The sequence below is a fragment of the Salvia splendens genome, chromosome 8 (assembly GCF_004379255.2).
Source record: "Salvia splendens isolate huo1 chromosome 8, SspV2, whole genome shotgun sequence".
NCBI classification, from domain to species: Eukaryota; Viridiplantae; Streptophyta; class Magnoliopsida; order Lamiales; family Lamiaceae; genus Salvia; species Salvia splendens.
In genome coordinates this window covers 5,868,799-5,888,169 of record NC_056039.1, presented here as the reverse complement: position 1 = coordinate 5,888,169, position 19,371 = coordinate 5,868,799, and the positions used below count along the sequence as shown (strand labels likewise).

At 41.2% G+C, this 19,371-nt stretch overlaps 2 protein-coding genes across 3 annotated transcripts; both read left to right on the top strand.

Annotated features, from left to right (window-relative positions):
• Positions 1-697: 697 nt before the first annotated feature.
• LOC121744407 (translation initiation factor IF-2-like) lies at positions 698-5,402 on the top strand. The gene is made up of 7 exons (XM_042137929.1): positions 698-915; positions 1,154-1,268; positions 1,576-1,642; positions 2,724-3,069; positions 3,366-4,439; positions 4,526-4,675; positions 4,748-5,402. Exons 1-7 carry the CDS (start codon positions 898-900, stop codon positions 5,180-5,182), a joined length of 2,205 nt encoding a protein of 734 aa, XP_041993863.1. The 5' UTR covers positions 698-897; the 3' UTR covers positions 5,183-5,402.
• A 139-nt stretch (positions 5,403-5,541) lies between these two features.
• Positions 5,542-18,840, top strand: LOC121744408. 2 transcript variants are annotated; one of them, XM_042137932.1, is made up of 14 exons: positions 5,542-5,791; positions 5,895-5,995; positions 6,302-6,458; positions 7,044-7,237; positions 8,535-8,634; positions 10,778-10,878; positions 11,185-11,341; positions 11,927-12,120; positions 13,418-13,517; positions 15,661-15,761; positions 16,068-16,224; positions 16,810-17,003; positions 18,301-18,400; positions 18,762-18,840. In XM_042137932.1, exons 1-14 carry the CDS (start codon positions 5,690-5,692, stop codon positions 18,795-18,797), a joined length of 1,794 nt encoding a protein of 597 aa, XP_041993866.1. In that variant the 5' UTR covers positions 5,542-5,689; the 3' UTR covers positions 18,798-18,840. The 2 variants fall into 2 exon arrangements, with proteins under 2 accessions (XP_041993866.1, XP_041993865.1); XM_042137931.1 differs by having other exon boundaries at positions 18,511-18,840.
• Positions 18,841-19,371: the final 531 nt, after the last annotated feature.

Below are 19,371 nucleotides of genomic sequence, written 5' to 3'. Positions count from 1 at the left end.
GACCTTTTAAAAATTTAATCAACAAATAGCTAGCCATTATACATGTCAAATTTTTATATGAGACGTTTACATAAGTAATGATCTATGGAAACCACTACTTAAATGCATAACTAGAGAACACGAATTCAGTTCACTGTAAGAGTGATTTAGTTCACTACACGAAGGAGTGAACCAAAATGCCATTAATTTGAACTAAATCCTTCAATATAATGATGTTTTAGTTCATTCCTTATTTTCAAATTCATATTGTGAATAAAAACGCTCATATAGTGAACTAGATCGTGTTGATTTAATAGCTGAGATTTGTTATCTAGTTATGCACTTAATATTAATTACACTTTAATGATCTCTTTTGATTACTTGGTTACATATATACTTATTCCATTAATAAACTACTAGTATTTCCTAACAAATGGAGTACTATGATATTGTGAACTTCTATTAAATAAAAAAACTTATCTCACAAGTGGTTCATGTTATTAGCATTTGAATCCTTAAACTTTTTTATTGTGACTTTGAGGAAATAACATTCAAACTGTGAAGATAGAAAGTTAACGTAAATATTTAAGATCAATTAAACAAAACAAAAGATTTTAATGAGTTTAAAGAAAATGTGAATGACCTAACTACTTGAACATGAGAATAATTACAAATTAAAAAAATAATTAAACATAGAAAGTGGGTGTGGGTGTGGGTGTAAAACCAAAAAAGAATAAAATTGGAATTAAAGTCTGGATCCCTCCACGGCTCGGCTCCAACCTCCGTCGCCGTATGCTCGTAGCTCCATCCTTACGCCGCCGGTTAGCAACAGCAAGTCGACACCTGAACGGCTATAGACAACGCACTCCCAGATTCATTCTTTTATGAATTTCCCGCGATTGAACTAGTTGTCCTCGAATGGCTGCAGGGAGAAAGGTTGCTTATTTCCCCACCATCCTGATGCCTTATGAATTCATTTCCCTGAATGAAAGTTTTGAGGATGTCAAATCACCCCTTTTTTGCATTGTCGCTCCAAATCCCCTTTTTTACGAATATTTGTGTTCGTTTGTAATTATCAAAATTATGATTGTTTCGACTCTTGTTAGTTTTTTATTTGTTGGTCTTCAACTTCGTCTCTGGCAAAACTGTCTAACTGGATTGAATCTTCTTGCAGGGTGTTTCGGCTAGTTTCAGTAAAGCATTCACTAGATGTTCTATTGCATCAATTTCAAAATGTGAAACTCAAGATGTTGCTAGAGTTCTATCTGCTTCCTGCAGACATTTGCACGGTAAAACGGTGCTTATTTATTTGCTGAGTTCCATTGATGTATGGGTGGTTATTTTCCGCTGAAGGTTTATTTTCATTTGGTCTGCTAGCTCCATTGTCTTATTGTAGTACATTACAGTTTCTACAAGTTTGTATCGATTAGGAGAAAACTACAACTTGTGCACTAGGCTATAGTCTAGTTAATTTTCTTTTATATCATTCAGCAACATGTGGAGTATCGAGTTGGAGCATTTGATGAATTGGCAAGAGCTATTTATCTGAGACTGACTTTAGTTTTTGGTTAATGCTTGTGTCCCAATCTGTTTCAGGCAACTCTGCAGCAATTATAGGTGCTGACAAATATTTCAAATTCCCAGCCACAAGATGTTTAACTAGGTAAATGTAAATCCGCTTTATTTATTACTCCTACATTACCTAATAATCAATATAGTAAGAATTCTTGATTACGGTTAGCTTCTCGCATACTCAGTTTTAGTAAGTACGCCTCTGTGAATTGTGCCACCAGCGTAGCACAGAGCTCTATAATTACTTATTAGGCAATTGGCATGTAGTTCGACAATTGCTTTTTCTTTACCAAATTACCTTACAAGATCATGTTAGCTAGAAGATACTCCCTCCATCCCCCACTAATTGTCCACTTTTGCCGTTTTCATCTGTCCCCATTAACTGTCCACTTTCGCTTTTTTTACCATAAATGGTAAGTAGGCCCCACATTCCACTCACATTTTATTATAAAACTATGGGACCCATATTCCACTAACTTTTTCAACCCACTTTCCTTTATATTTCTTAAAACCCGTGTCGAAACCAAAGTGGATAATTGTTGGGGGATGGAGGGAGTATGATTTATCTGTTCAAGTAATTGTTCTAGTATCTCAAGCCTTGTTCTAGTAGCTCGATGATTGCTTTTTATTTACCTTATAAGTTATAAGTTCGTGTTAGCTAGAAGATAGTACTAGAGTCTTGTTTAGTTAATATTACTAGAGTCTAAAATGAAAAGTGCGAGTAGCATGGGACGGAGGGAGTATGATTTATCTGTTCAAGTAATTGTTCTAGTATCTCAAGCCTTGTTTAGTTAATATTACTAGAGTCTCATTTCTATTTGATGCTTTTCATACTTGAAAGGTTCACTTATACATGAGGTGAACTTAGTTTTACTGCAGTTTTTCATTGATCTTATAAACTTTCATCTTTGTAAAAGTAGTTGAATCTACATAGAGCATTTGATAAATATTTGAAAGTTTAGAAAAATGTGTATCCATGTCTGGTAATATTTTCTAAAAACGAGGCCATAACTTATCTGAGCAAATGCATTTCTTCTTCTTCTTCTTTGTAGAAATAAGAAATCGTCTTTGTGGAGATCATTGCAAATAAGTATTAGTTGGTTATAAAATATCCTTTAGCCCCATATAAATTAAATATCATGTATGGATGGTGATAGAATATCCCTTTCCAGGCATTTTCATGCAAGCTTGGAGCTTCTGGCTAGACACAGGGGGGATGATTCCATGGATCTTAAGAGTTCAAAGAGACCGAAAGTTGTAACTAGTGGGAAGTTCTCAAAGAGAAAGAAGGAGGTCAAACCTGCAGTTGAGACCCCTTATGTGCCGCCTAAACTTGCACGAACTGGAAAATCTTTGGATAAAACAATTGAAATATTTGAAGGCATGACCATTGTAGAACTCACCAAACGTTGTGGAGAGTCGATTTCTACCATTGAGAACATCATCACTAATGTTGGTGAGAAAGCTGACTCAGAGTTTGACAGTCTCAGTGTTGACATAGCAGAGCTTGTTGCAATGGTAATCCCTTGGACTCAGATGCTATGTTGGCTTTGGTTATTTTAAATTTTTAATGAGTAAAACTCTTAAAATGAATCTTGGGTTTCAGAATATTCCATAGGGAGTACAGCACCTAATGAAGATAGGCGTATCTTTGATTATTTGTTTTTAGGCAGCATCACAAATACTTCTTTGTAGAAAGAACCTAAAGACAAAAACCCTGGACATTGAACTGGTTCTAAGAATTTGTTGGTACACGTTCTTTAGTAGTATATCTTTCCTGTTTATAATCATATTGGAAATGATGTTGTCTTCAGGAAGTTGGGGTCAATGTTTGTCGGATGCACTCAAATGAAGGTGGTGAAATGTTACCACGTCCTCCAGTTGTCACTGTTATGGGCCATGTTGACCATGGGAAGACGTCTCTATTGGATGCCCTTCGCCAAACATCCTTGGCTGCTAAAGAAGCTGGAGGCATAACGCAGCATCTGGGAGCATTTGTTGTTGGCATGCAATCAGGGGCATCCATCACTTTCCTTGATACTCCAGGCCATGCTGCCTTTAGTGCTATGCGAGCCAGAGGCGCGGCAGTTACAGATGTAGTGGTGCTTGTGGTGGCTGCAGATGATGGTGTGATGCCTCAAACACTCGAAGCCATTGCTCATGCCAAATCAGCTAATGTTCCAATTGTTGTTGCTATCAACAAATGTGACAAACCAGATGCGAATCCTGAAAGAGTTAAAATCCAGCTCGCATCTGAAGGGTTACCATTGGAGGAGATGGGTGGAGATGTACAGGTTGTTGAAGTTTCTGCAATAAAAGGAAGCGGACTTGATAATCTGGAGGATGCTTTGCTACTGCAGGCCGAGCTAATGGATCTTAAGGCACGCATTGATGGATCTGCCCAAGCTTATGTAGTTGAGGCAAGGGTTGATAAGGGCCGTGGTCCACTGGCCACTGCGATTGTGAAGGCAGGGACTCTGCTTTGTGGGAAGTATGTTGTCATAGGTTCTGAGTGGGGAAGAATTAGATGTATAAGGGACACGGCAAGGAAAGTGATATCACAGGCTACGCCTGCCATGCCTATTGAGATTGAAGGGTTAAAGGGGCTCCCGATGGCAGGGGATGACATTGTTGTTGTTGAGTCTGAGGAAAGAGCAAAGATGCTCAGTGAAGGTAGGAAAAAGAAAGCCGAGAAGGACAGACTCAAAAAACTTGAAGATGATAGGCAAAAGCTGGAGCAAGAGATGCTAGAAGGTGAAGAAAATGAAGAGAATGCGGATGAAAAGGAGAGGTCGAAGAGAGTTGAAGTCCCAATCATCGTGAAAGCAGATGTGCAAGGCACTGTTCAAGCAGTCAGTGATGCATTGAAGACTTTGAACAGTCCACAGGTTGTGTTTAATTCTTGAAATACAAACGACATTTATCTGGTTTGAGTATGTCTGTCCTGGACTCATAGATTTAACCACCGTTACAGGTTTATTTGAAGATCATCCATGCAGGAGTTGGTCCTGTTTCCCAGTCTGATGTTGATATGGCAGCAGCCTGTGATGCATGTGTTGTTGGATTCAATGTTCGGAACCCTCCTGCTGAAGTCACTCTCGCAGCTACTCAAGCAAAGATTAAGGTATATTGTCCTCTGCTAACTTTGAACAGAAATTGGCTAGTTTGACTGACTCAGACCAATACTGTATTGTAGATAAAACTACACCAAGTGATCTATCATCTTTTGGAGGATATCGGCAACTTTATTGTCGAAAAGGCTCCAGGAACTCTTGAGACGCAGGTGGGCGGAGAAGCTGAGGTGCTCAACATATTTGCTGTTAAGGGAAAGGGCAAAAACAAAGGAGAGGATTTGAAAATCGCGGGTTGTAGGGTGATGGATGGGCGGCTCACAAAGGCTTCAATCATAAGACTTCTTAGAAGCGGGGAAGTTGTGTACGAAGGGTGCTGTGCATCTCTGAAGCGGGAGCAGCGGGATGTGGATGCAGTGGGCAAGGGCAACGAATGCGGACTCATGATCGAGGACTGCAACGATTTACAGGTTGGGGACGTGGTTCAATGCTTGGTGAATGTGAATCGGAAACCCAAGTTTGTCTCGTCGGAGAGCGGGGCCGTTCGCATAGAATGCTGATAAGGGGCACTTGACCTCTGCCATTTTTATTCATATGAATGTTGAAGTTGCTCTTTCACATACATAGCTCACATTTGACCAATTTAAGAGCCGGTAGAGCTGCTGCCCATTTTGCAGATTTTATTTATATTGAAATAATTATAGAACCAATACTTCACCAATTTCTAAAGTTGTTGATTTATACAAATTCAATACAAAAACTTACCATGTTAAAATTTCATATTGGATGTTTGTTGTAGATGATCTTATTCTTACGATTCTTACCATGCATGTGTATATTATTGCAAATTGAACAACTTTTGGGGCAAAAACGAAATAAAAGAGAAAACAGCAAAACAGAATCGTGCGTCACATGAAAGTATATCTGTCGTCGCAATCAACCAGCATCGCCATCACTTTGAATCCAATCAATTTGGCATCCGTTCTATCCCCGCGATCTCTATTTCAGTATTCTTCGCAGAGAAACGAATAATCCGACCCAAATTATCAATACATTCGTATCCGAAGATGAACGACGCCGATGTATCGAAGCAGATCCAGCAGATGGTCTGCTTCATCCGCCAAGAGGCTGAGGAGAAGGCGAACGAGATCTCCGTCTCCGCGGAGGAAGTACGGCTTCTATATGATCTCGGATCGCCATATTTTGCTCATCAGACACGCTGAGTTATTTTTTTTGCAAATGTAGGTTGATTTGATTTTGTTGTTTGTGTAGGAATTCAATATCGAGAAGTTGCAGCTAGTGGAAGCCGAGAAAAAGAAGATCAGACAAGAGTATGAGCGCAAAGACAAACAAGTCCAAGTTCGGAAGAAAATGTGAGTTCATTTGGTTTGTCAAACTATTTTTGTAGCTAAATTCTTCAGGATTTTGTCAGTGCACTATGTTTTAGGTGCGAATTAGACTATGTAGATAGTAATTGAATGATCTGCAGAAGTGATCGGAAGAAAATTGCGGACAATGTAGTTCCCCAATTAAATTAGAGATCTAAATTGAATTTTGGAGTATCAATTTCTGCTTAAGATTATTTGCTTAGAGTACTGAAGTAAATATGGCCGCATTAGTATTTAGCAGTATTGTGGATGTGTAGAGATAAAATTTATGCTCGTTTTCTGTTCTTGCAGTGAGTACTCTATGCAGCTGAATGCTTCTCGGCTCAAGGTTCTTCAGGCTCAGGATGATTTAGTTAATTCCATGAAGGAGTCTGCATCAAAGGAGCTTTTAAACATTGGTGGTGACCAGCAAAACTATGAGAAACTCCTCAAGGATCTCATTGTTCAGGTTTGGCGAGCTGATTCCTTGAGTATATTGTAGTTATTAGCAACTTAGCGTCTATCATTAAATTTCATTTTATCGAAGTTTCGTCCAATCCTTAAGCAGATTGTTGCAAAGTCCTGTTACACATGTGAATCTGTGTGGAACAAATGCAATATTCAGATTTCATAATCTACTTCATGGCTATTAAAATGGCTGTTCTTTAGTAGGTTGTGCATAACCCTGAAATTTCACAAAACTATTCTAGTAGCACTGTAGCAGGTGGTGCAACTACTTAATCATGCTATATAGATGATGTTTATAGGAGTAATGAATGTGAAAATCGGTGAAAGACAAAATGCAACATTCACTTTTCTACAATCTGCTTCATCACTATTTGGATAGCCATTCTTTATCCACATTGCCTTGATTTCTATAACCTTTCTACGTGACAGAAACTTACTAAGCCATTTAAGGAATCAAGTGGCAATTAGGTGTACAGTGCATATGACTTTTTAGTATTAAGATATTAATTTATGTTTGAATATTTACCTGATTCTTTTCGTGCACTCATGCATCTGCCGTCGCTCTAATGGTATTGTTGCATTGCAGGGTTTGCTGAGGCTAAAAGAACCATCCGTGTTATTGCGCTGTCGTGAATCTGACTTACAGTATGTGGGGCCCATCTTGGACACAGCAAAGGAGGAATATGCCAATAAGGCAAACGTTCATTCTCCTGAGATCGTAGTTGATCAAGTCTACCTTCCACCTGCTCCTACTCATCACAATGCTCATGACCGTTTCTGGTAAAACTAAGAACTAGTAAACTGTTATACCATACCTTTATAACAATAAATATGTGAAGAACTTATGCTAAGGGTGTCCACTATAAGGTGGACACGCCCAATAGCCCCGCCCCAGTTTTGTGTCCATAGCCCCGGATTTTTGTTCATAGCCCCAAAATTCTATTTCCGCCACTATAGTGGACACCTCCAATAGCCCCCAAATTTTATAATCAATTTTCATTTTAAAATATTTTTCGTTTTAATGAAGCGTAATTTAAATAATTGCAGTGTAAAATAAATAGAAAACGAGGTAATTAGGGCCGAATATTCGTTGTATTGGAAGGTGGTAAAATTATACAACGAATAATTAAAATAAAATACAACTACAAAACTCCGCCACCGTCTACTCGGTGTCGGAGTCGGCTTCATCGTCTTCCTCTTCTTCGTCTTCTCCTCCTCCTCTCTCGCTGCTGCCGGCCGCAGTATCCCCAGGCGCATTATCAACCAACCCCAGTCGAGTCTCAAGCCGATTGATGAGCCTCTTGTAGACGTTCCTGACGTACGGGTCAGTTTCCCCTGCGTACGCCCTGCATACGTCTTGTAGTTGTTGCATCAACGTCACGTCTATAGTATTGGCCAATACCTCGTGGGGTTGCACCGTGGGCTGTGGGACTGGGGCGGACTGGGGGATGCGCGATCCTATACCTCAATCGGACTGGGGCGGACTGGGAGATGCGCCGACTGGTTTGATGGATTGCTGCCATATCCCGATTCCTGAGAGTCGGGTGATTCGTCGTCTTCTCGGTGCATTTTTTAGAGAGATGAGATGTTGAATGATTGTTGTGGAAATGATAAAAATAAGGGGAGAAGTGTTGTATTTATAGAGGAAAAAGGAAAAAAAAAAAAAAAAATTGCAACGGCAACCGCCGCGCCGGATGGCCGCCACTATGGCCGCCGTGCCTATAGGCGCGCCTATCTCACACCCACCGCGTCCTCGCCCCGCACACGGCGAAGCCGCTTCCGCCCCCCTCCCCCCCACCAGCCGCGTCCTCCCTCGCGGCGGCCACCCCACCCACTATGACCGCCGCGCCTCCCGCCTCGCCCCGCCCTCCTTCACGCCGTCCGCCGCGGCGTGTCCATAGTGGACACTCTAACTATGCAGCTAAACAAACTCTGGGCTACAATTACCTATAATGGTTTAGTCATGTTACTCTTCTGCTTGTTAAGCATGTAGTATCTGAGCTATTGAAGTGATTGATATTCATTGTGAAAATTGTAGCTACCTCAAATGTAACCCTGTCCCTGTTTTCTGTTTTAGTTCTGGAGGTGTAGTTTTGGCTTCTAGAGATGGGAAAATTGTGTTTGAGAACTCTCTCGATGCTAGACTGGAGGTTGTATTCCGGAAAAAGCTACCAGAGGTACTCCATTTTCATTTTCTATGAGATAACCTTATCATCTTTCCATCTGTTGTAGTTATCTACGCACACAAAATTGTAAAATGTAAATTCAAGATCATATTTACTTTCAGGAAATCTCTCTTCATCGTTCAGAATGCACGAAATACCTCTTAATTTTCATACAGTAACTTTCTCTCAGCTGTAAAGATTTCATTTACAAAAAAAGTGCATTTCAACTTGATATCATCAGAGACCTTTCGCATCAGAAAAGTTGTCGTCGGCATGAGCTGCATGAACATCTTTTGCTGAATTTAAATAGGAAGTAGGAGTGCGATTTTACGATTTTCACTTCTCTCACATAATCTTGTACATTTGTAAGCAGATACGCAAGAGCCTATTTGGCCAGGTTGCTGCATGATGGTTGAAATCTTAATATATATTCCATCTTGTGCTTGTTTTCATTCGATATCTTCTTGTGGATATTCTTGATCGAGTATGTTGAGCGTTGATGGTTGGGCGAATTTTTGATGGTAGTAAATGCAGGTAATAAATATAGATCACGACACAAGGAATTACGTGGTTCGATTTACTGAGGTAAATCTACGTCCACGGGAAGAAAGGAGGGCAAGATTGTATTGCTTGATCTGGTTTACCAGCTTACAAATACAGACTTGCTATATGATATTTGATGTCTAGAGAGCTTTCTCTCCTCCTAGTCTATCTGATCTAAGTTCTATTTATACATTGAACTAAGATCGTGGCTTGCATCACCATTAACTAGGTCGTGGCTTACATCACCACTAACTAGGTCGTGGCTTACATCACCACTAACTAGGTCGTGGCTTACATCATCAGTAATTAGGTCGTGGATGTCGTGGAGGTCATGAGATCCTGCATGGGTCCACTATCTCTTTGTTTGGTCCGCTATCCTGCATGAGATCCTGCATGAGTTGACACCACTATCTCCCAGTTCGGTCGAATAATGAGACCGAACTGCTGAACTATTGCCGAGCAGCTTTTGCCAATCTGAGAGTAGAGCTTGATTGGTCGGCTTTTACCGAGCTGTAGGCTGGGGCCGAACTCTTTGGTAATGCCGAACTGATACTCTTCCTTGGGGACCGAACTGCTGAACTATTGCCGAGCAGCTTTTGCCAATCTGAGAGTAGAGCTTGATTGGTCGGCTTTTACCGAGCTGTAGGCTGGGGCCGAACTCTTTGGTAATGCCGAACTGATACTCTTCCTTGGGCTTTGGGCTGATGGGCCGTCACTGCTATTGGGCTTGTTTAGTACGTACCCCATCAAGCGTGTGCTTCCCTTTCCGGCTTCCTCCTCCCAGAATATCTTATTATTTGAAATCTTATTATTCGTTCAATGCATGCGTGAACGCCTCCCAGGTTGCCCGCCCAATGCATGCGTGACGCCCACTCGCTGGCCCGCGAGTGGGCGTCGTCACGGATGACGCAATAATTCGTTTTTTTTATAATTTCAAATTTTAATAAATTTTTTTTCACATACATAGCTCACATTTGACCAATTTAAGAGCCGGTAGAGCTGCTGCCCATTTTGCAGATTTTATTTATATTGAAATAATTATAGAACCAATACTTCACCAATTTCTAAAGTTGTTGATTTATACAAATTCAATACAAAAACTTACCATGTTAAAATTTCATATTGGATGTTTGTTGTAGATGATCTTATTCTTACGATTCTTACCATGCATGTGTATATTATTGCAAATTGAACAACTTTTGGGGCAAAAACGAAATAAAAGAGAAAACAGCAAAACAGAATCGTGCGTCACATGAAAGTATATCTGTCGTCGCAATCAACCAGCATCGCCATCACTTTGAATCCAATCAATTTGGCATCCGTTCTATCCCCGCGATCTCTATTTCAGTATTCTTCGCAGAGAAACGAATAATCCGACCCAAATTATCAATACATTCGTATCCGAAGATGAACGACGCCGATGTATCGAAGCAGATCCAGCAGATGGTCTGCTTCATCCGCCAAGAGGCTGAGGAGAAGGCGAACGAGATCTCCGTCTCCGCGGAGGAAGTACGGCTTCTATATGATCTCGGATCGCCATATTTTGCTCATCAGACACGCTGAGTTATTTTTTTTGCAAATGTAGGTTGATTTGATTTTGTTGTTTGTGTAGGAATTCAATATCGAGAAGTTGCAGCTAGTGGAAGCCGAGAAAAAGAAGATCAGACAAGAGTATGAGCGCAAAGACAAACAAGTCCAAGTTCGGAAGAAAATGTGAGTTCATTTGGTTTGTCAAACTATTTTTGTAGCTAAATTCTTCAGGATTTTGTCAGTGCACTATGTTTTAGGTGCGAATTAGACTATGTAGATAGTAATTGAATGATCTGCAGAAGTGATCGGAAGAAAATTGCGGACAATGTAGTTCCCCAATTAAATTAGAGATCTAAATTGAATTTTGGAGTATCAATTTCTGCTTAAGATTATTTGCTTAGAGTACTGAAGTAAATATGGCCGCATTAGTATTTAGCAGTATTGTGGATGTGTAGAGATAAAATTTATGCTCGTTTTCTGTTCTTGCAGTGAGTACTCTATGCAGCTGAATGCTTCTCGGCTCAAGGTTCTTCAGGCTCAGGATGATTTAGTTAATTCCATGAAGGAGTCTGCATCAAAGGAGCTTTTAAACATTGGTGGTGACCAGCAAAACTATGAGAAACTCCTCAAGGATCTCATTGTTCAGGTTTGGCGAGCTGATTCCTTGAGTATATTGTAGTTATTAGCAACTTAGCGTCTATCATTAAATTTCATTTTATCGAAGTTTCGTCCAATCCTTAAGCAGATTGTTGCAAAGTCCTGTTACACATGTGAATCTGTGTGGAACAAATGCAATATTCAGATTTCATAATCTACTTCATGGCTATTAAAATGGCTGTTCTTTAGTAGGTTGTGCATAACCCTGAAATTTCACAAAACTATTCTAGTAGCACTGTAGCAGGTGGTGCAACTACTTAATCATGCTATATAGATGATGTTTATAGGAGTAATGAATGTGAAAATCGGTGAAAGACAAAATGCAACATTCACTTTTCTACAATCTGCTTCATCACTATTTGGATAGCCATTCTTTATCCACATTGCCTTGATTTCTATAACCTTTCTACGTGACAGAAACTTACTAAGCCATTTAAGGAATCAAGTGGCAATTAGGTGTACAGTGCATATGACTTTTTAGTATTAAGATATTAATTTATGTTTGAATATTTACCTGATTCTTTTCGTGCACTCATGCATCTGCCGTCGCTCTAATGGTATTGTTGCATTGCAGGGTTTGCTGAGGCTAAAAGAACCATCCGTGTTATTGCGCTGTCGTGAATCTGACTTACAGTATGTGGGGCCCATCTTGGACACAGCAAAGGAGGAATATGCCAATAAGGCAAACGTTCATTCTCCTGAGATCGTAGTTGATCAAGTCTACCTTCCACCTGCTCCTACTCATCACAATGCTCATGACCGTTTCTGGTAAAACTAAGAACTAGTAAACTGTTATACCATACCTTTATAACAATAAATATGTGAAGAACTTATGCTAAGGGTGTCCACTATAAGGTGGACACGCCCAATAGCCCCGCCCCAGTTTTGTGTCCATAGCCCCGGATTTTTGTTCATAGCCCCAAAATTCTATTTCCGCCACTATAGTGGACACCTCCAATAGCCCCCAAATTTTATAATCAATTTTCATTTTAAAATATTTTTCGTTTTAATGAAGCGTAATTTAAATAATTGCAGTGTAAAATAAATAGAAAACGAGGTAATTAGGGCCGAATATTCGTTGTATTGGAAGGTGGTAAAATTATACAACGAATAATTAAAATAAAATACAACTACAAAACTCCGCCACCGTCTACTCGGTGTCGGAGTCGGCTTCATCGTCTTCCTCTTCTTCGTCTTCTCCTCCTCCTCTCTCGCTGCTGCCGGCCGCAGTATCCCCAGGCGCATTATCAACCAACCCCAGTCGAGTCTCAAGCCGATTGATGAGCCTCTTGTAGACGTTCCTGACGTACGGGTCAGTTTCCCCTGCGTACGCCCTGCATACGTCTTGTAGTTGTTGCATCAACGTCACGTCTATAGTATTGGCCAATACCTCGTGGGGTTGCACCGTGGGCTGTGGGACTGGGGCGGACTGGGGGATGCGCGATCCTATACCTCAATCGGACTGGGGCGGACTGGGAGATGCGCCGACTGGTTTGATGGATTGCTGCCATATCCCGATTCCTGAGAGTCGGGTGATTCGTCGTCTTCTCGGTGCATTTTTTAGAGAGATGAGATGTTGAATGATTGTTGTGGAAATGATAAAAATAAGGGGAGAAGTGTTGTATTTATAGAGGAAAAAGGAAAAAAAAAAAAAAAAATTGCAACGGCAACCGCCGCGCCGGATGGCCGCCACTATGGCCGCCGTGCCTATAGGCGCGCCTATCTCACACCCACCGCGTCCTCGCCCCGCACACGGCGAAGCCGCTTCCGCCCCCCTCCCCCCCACCAGCCGCGTCCTCCCTCGCGGCGGCCACCCCACCCACTATGACCGCCGCGCCTCCCGCCTCGCCCCGCCCTCCTTCACGCCGTCCGCCGCGGCGTGTCCATAGTGGACACTCTAACTATGCAGCTAAACAAACTCTGGGCTACAATTACCTATAATGGTTTAGTCATGTTACTCTTCTGCTTGTTAAGCATGTAGTATCTGAGCTATTGAAGTGATTGATATTCATTGTGAAAATTGTAGCTACCTCAAATGTAACCCTGTCCCTGTTTTCTGTTTTAGTTCTGGAGGTGTAGTTTTGGCTTCTAGAGATGGGAAAATTGTGTTTGAGAACTCTCTCGATGCTAGACTGGAGGTTGTATTCCGGAAAAAGCTACCAGAGGTACTCCATTTTCATTTTCTATGAGATAACCTTATCATCTTTCCATCTGTTGTAGTTATCTACGCACACAAAATTGTAAAATGTAAATTCAAGATCATATTTACTTTCAGGAAATCTCTCTTCATCGTTCAGAATGCACGAAATACCTCTTAATTTTCATACAGTAACTTTCTCTCAGCTGTAAAGATTTCATTTACAAAAAAAGTGCATTTCAACTTGATATCATCAGAGACCTTTCGCATCAGAAAAGTTGTCGTCGGCATGAGCTGCATGAACATCTTTTGCTGAATTTAAATAGGAAGTAGGAGTGCGATTTTACGATTTTCACTTCTCTCACATAATCTTGTACATTTGTAAGCAGATACGCAAGAGCCTATTTGGCCAGGTTGCTGCATGATGGTTGAAATCTTAATATATATTCCATCTTGTGCTTGTTTTCATTCGATATCTTCTTGTGGATATTCTTGATCGAGTATGTTGAGCGTTGATGGTTGGGCGAATTTTTGATGGTAGTAAATGCAGGTAATAAATATAGATCACGACACAAGGAATTACGTGGTTCGATTTACTGAGGTAAATCTACGTCCACGGGAAGAAAGGAGGGCAAGATTGTATTGCTTGATCTGGTTTACCAGCTTACAAATACAGACTTGCTATATGATATTTGATGTCTAGAGAGCTTTCTCTCCTCCTAGTCTATCTGATCTAAGTTCTATTTATACATTGAACTAAGATCGTGGCTTGCATCACCATTAACTAGGTCGTGGCTTACATCACCACTAACTAGGTCGTGGCTTACATCACCACTAACTAGGTCGTGGCTTACATCATCAGTAATTAGGTCGTGGATGTCGTGGAGGTCATGAGATCCTGCATGGGTCCACTATCTCTTTGTTTGGTCCGCTATCCTGCATGAGATCCTGCATGAGTTGACACCACTATCTCCCAGTTCGGTCGAATAATGAGACCGAACTGCTGAACTATTGCCGAGCAGCTTTTGCCAATCTGAGAGTAGAGCTTGATTGGTCGGCTTTTACCGAGCTGTAGGCTGGGGCCGAACTCTTTGGTAATGCCGAACTGATACTCTTCCTTGGGGACCGAACTGCTGAACTATTGCCGAGCAGCTTTTGCCAATCTGAGAGTAGAGCTTGATTGGTCGGCTTTTACCGAGCTGTAGGCTGGGGCCGAACTCTTTGGTAATGCCGAACTGATACTCTTCCTTGGGCTTTGGGCTGATGGGCCGTCACTGCTATTGGGCTTGTTTAGTACGTACCCCATCAAGCGTGTGCTTCCCTTTCCGGCTTCCTCCTCCCAGAATATCTTATTATTTGAAATCTTATTATTCGTTCAATGCATGCGTGAACGCCTCCCAGGTTGCCCGCCCAATGCATGCGTGACGCCCACTCGCTGGCCCGCGAGTGGGCGTCGTCACGGATGACGCAATAATTCGTTTTTTTTATAATTTCAAATTTTAATAAATTTTTTTTCACATACATAGCTCACATTTGACCAATTTAAGAGCCGGTAGAGCTGCTGCCCATTTTGCAGATTTTATTTATATTGAAATAATTATAGAACCAATACTTCACCAATTTCTAAAGTTGTTGATTTATACAAATTCAATACAAAAACTTACCATGTTAAAATTTCATATTGGATGTTTGTTGTAGATGATCTTATTCTTACGATTCTTACCATGCATGTGTATATTATTGCAAATTGAACAACTTTTGGGGCAAAAACGAAATAAAAGAGAAAACAGCAAAACAGAATCGTGCGTCACATGAAAGTATATCTGTCGTCGCAATCAACCAGCATCGCCATCACTTTGAATCCAATCAATTTGGCATCCGTTCTATCCCCGCGATCTCTATTTCAGTATTCTTCGCAGAGAAACGAATAATCCGACCCAAATTATCAATACATTCGTATCCGAAGATGAACGACGCCGATGTATCGAAGCAGATCCAGCAGATGGTCTGCTTCATCCGCCAAGAGGCTGAGGAGAAGGCGAACGAGATCTCCGTCTCCGCGGAGGAAGTACGGCTTCTATATGATCTCGGATCGCCATATTTTGCTCATCAGACACGCTGAGTTATTTTTTTTGCAAATGTAGGTTGATTTGATTTTGTTGTTTGTGTAGGAATTCAATATCGAGAAGTTGCAGCTAGTGGAAGCCGAGAAAAAGAAGATCAGACAAGAGTATGAGCGCAAAGACAAACAAGTCCAAGTTCGGAAGAAAATGTGAGTTCATTTGGTTTGTCAAACTATTTTTGTAGCTAAATTCTTCAGGATTTTGTCAGTGCACTATGTTTTAGGTGCGAATTAGACTATGTAGATAGTAATTGAATGATCTGCAGAAGTGATCGGAAGAAAATTGCGGACAATGTAGTTCCCCAATTAAATTAGAGATCTAAATTGAATTTTGGAGTATCAATTTCTGCTTAAGATTATTTGCTTAGAGTACTGAAGTAAATATGGCCGCATTAGTATTTAGCAGTATTGTGGATGTGTAGAGATAAAATTTATGCTCGTTTTCTGTTCTTGCAGTGAGTACTCTATGCAGCTGAATGCTTCTCGGCTCAAGGTTCTTCAGGCTCAGGATGATTTAGTTAATTCCATGAAGGAGTCTGCATCAAAGGAGCTTTTAAACATTGGTGGTGACCAGCAAAACTATGAGAAACTCCTCAAGGATCTCATTGTTCAGGTTTGGCGAGCTGATTCCTTGAGTATATTGTAGTTATTAGCAACTTAGCGTCTATCATTAAATTTCATTTTATCGAAGTTTCGTCCAATCCTTAAGCAGATTGTTGCAAAGTCCTGTTACACATGTGAATCTGTGTGGAACAAATGCAATATTCAGATTTCATAATCTACTTCATGGCTATTAAAATGGCTGTTCTTTAGTAGGTTGTGCATAACCCTGAAATTTCACAAAACTATTCTAGTAGCACTGTAGCAGGTGGTGCAACTACTTAATCATGCTATATAGATGATGTTTATAGGAGTAATGAATGTGAAAATCGGTGAAAGACAAAATGCAACATTCACTTTTCTACAATCTGCTTCATCACTATTTGGATAGCCATTCTTTATCCACATTGCCTTGATTTCTATAACCTTTCTACGTGACAGAAACTTACTAAGCCATTTAAGGAATCAAGTGGCAATTAGGTGTACAGTGCATATGACTTTTTAGTATTAAGATATTAATTTATGTTTGAATATTTACCTGATTCTTTTCGTGCACTCATGCATCTGCCGTCGCTCTAATGGTATTGTTGCATTGCAGGGTTTGCTGAGGCTAAAAGAACCATCCGTGTTATTGCGCTGTCGTGAATCTGACTTACAGTATGTGGGGCCCATCTTGGACACAGCAAAGGAGGAATATGCCAATAAGGCAAACGTTCATTCTCCTGAGATCGTAGTTGATCAAGTCTACCTTCCACCTGCTCCTACTCATCACAATGCTCATGACCGTTTCTGGTAAAACTAAGAACTAGTAAACTGTTATACCATACCTTTATAACAATAAATATGTGAAGAACTTATGCTAAGGGTGTCCACTATAAGGTGGACACGCCCAATAGCCCCGCCCCAGTTTTGTGTCCATAGCCCCGGATTTTTGTTCATAGCCCCAAAATTCTATTTCCGCCACTATAGTGGACACCTCCAATAGCCCCCAAATTTTATAATCAATTTTCATTTTAAAATATTTTTCGTTTTAATGAAGCGTAATTTAAATAATTGCAGTGTAAAATAAATAGAAAACGAGGTAATTAGGGCCGAATATTCGTTGTATTGGAAGGTGGTAAAATTATACAACGAATAATTAAAATAAAATACAACTACAAAACTCCGCCACCGTCTACTCGGTGTCGGAGTCGGCTTCATCGTCTTCCTCTTCTTCGTCTTCTCCTCCTCCTCTCTCGCTGCTGCCGGCCGCAGTATCCCCAGGCGCATTATCAACCAACCCCAGTCGAGTCTCAAGCCGATTGATGAGCCTCTTGTAGACGTTCCTGACGTACGGGTCAGTTTCCCCTGCGTACGCCCTGCATACGTCTTGTAGTTGTTGCATCAACGTCACGTCTATAGTATTGGCCAATACCTCGTGGGGTTGCACCGTGGGCTGTGGGACTGGGGCGGACTGGGGGATGCGCGATCCTATACCTCAATCGGACTGGGGCGGACTGGGAGATGCGCCGACTGGTTTGATGGATTGCTGCCATATCCCGATTCCTGAGAGTCGGGTGATTCGTCGTCTTCTCGGTGCATTTTTTAGAGAGATGAGATGTTGAATGATTGTTGTGGAAATGATAAAAATAAGGGGAGAAGTGTTGTATTTATAGAGGAAAAAGGAAAAAAAAAAAAAAAAATTGCAACGGCAACCGCCGCGCCGGATGGCCGCCACTATGGCCGCCGTGCCTATAGGCGCGCCTATCTCACACCCACCGCGTCCTCGCCCCGCACACGGCGAAGCCGCTTCCGCCCCCCTCCCCCCCACCAGCCGCGTCCTCCCTCGCGGCGGCCACCCCACCCACTATGACCGCCGCGCCTCCCGCCTCGCCCCGCCCTCCTTCACGCCGTCCGCCGCGGCGTGTCCATAGTGGACACTCTAACTATGCAGCTAAACAAACTCTGGGCTACAATTACCTATAATGGTTTAGTCATGTTACTCTTCTGCTTGTTAAGCATGTAGTATCTGAGCTATTGAAGTGATTGATATTCATTGTGAAAATTGTAGCTACCTCAAATGTAACCCTGTCCCTGTTTTCTGTTTTAGTTCTGGAGGTGTAGTTTTGGCTTCTAGAGATGGGAAAATTGTGTTTGAGAACTCTCTCGATGCTAGACTGGAGGTTGTATTCCGGAAAAAGCTACCAGAGGTACTCCATTTTCATTTTCTATGAGATAACCTTATCATCTTTCCATCTGTTGTAGTTATCTACGCACACAAAATTGTAAAATGTAAATTCAAGATCATATTTACTTTCAGGAAATCTCTCTTCATCGTTCAGAATGCACGAAATACCTCTTAATTTTCATACAGTAACTTTCTCTCAGCTGTAAAGATTTCATTTACAAAAAAAGTGCATTTCAACTTGATATCATCAGAGACCTTTCGCATCAGAAAAGTTGTCGTCGGCATGAGCTGCATGAACATCTTTTGCTGAATTTAAATAGGAAGTAGGAGTGCGATTTTACGATTTTCACTTCTCTCACATAATCTTGTACATTTGTAAGCAGATACGCAAGAGCCTATTTGGCCAGGTTGCTGCATGATGGTTGAAATCTTAATATATATTCCATCTTGTGCTTGTTTTCATTCGATATCTTCTTGTGGATATTCTTGATCGAGTATGTTGAGCGTTGATGGTTGGGTGAATTTTTGATGGTAGTAAATGCAGGTAATAAATATAGATCACGACACAAGGAATTACGTGGTTCGATTTACTGAGGTAAATCTACGTCCACGGGAAGAAAGGAGGGCAAGATTGTATTGCTTGATCTGGTTTACCAGCTTACAAATACAGACTTGCTATATGATATTTGATGTCTAGAGAGCTTTCTCTCCTCCTAGCCTATCTGATCTAAGTTCTATTTATACATTGAACTAAGATCGTGGCTTGCATCACCATTAACTAGGTCGTGGCTTACATCACCACTAACTAGGTCGTGGCTTACATCACCACTAACTAGGTCGTGGCTTACATCATCAGTAATTAGGTCGTGGATGTCGTGGAGGTCATGAGATCCTGCATGGGTCCACTATCTCTTTGTTTGGTCCGCTATCCTGCATGAGATCCTGCATGAGTTGACACCACTATCTCCCAGTTCGGTCGAATAATGAGACCGA

Bases quoted from the DNA above. Each gene is read 5' to 3' on its own strand.
- LOC121744407 (XM_042137929.1), top strand. The intron at 1,643-2,723 runs GTAAATGTAAAT...ATCCCTTTCCAG, and splicing joins GCCACAAGATGTTTAACTAG to GCATTTTCATGCAAGCTTGG. The intron at 3,070-3,365 runs GTAATCCCTTGG...TGTTGTCTTCAG, and splicing joins TAGCAGAGCTTGTTGCAATG to GAAGTTGGGGTCAATGTTTG.
- LOC121744408 (XM_042137931.1), top strand. From the start codon at position 5,690: ATGAACGACGCCGATGTATCGAAGCAGATCCAGCAGATGGTCTGCTTC. The intron at 6,459-7,043 runs GTTTGGCGAGCT...GTTGCATTGCAG, and splicing joins TCAAGGATCTCATTGTTCAG to GGTTTGCTGAGGCTAAAAGA. The intron at 16,225-16,809 runs GTTTGGCGAGCT...GTTGCATTGCAG, and splicing joins TCAAGGATCTCATTGTTCAG to GGTTTGCTGAGGCTAAAAGA.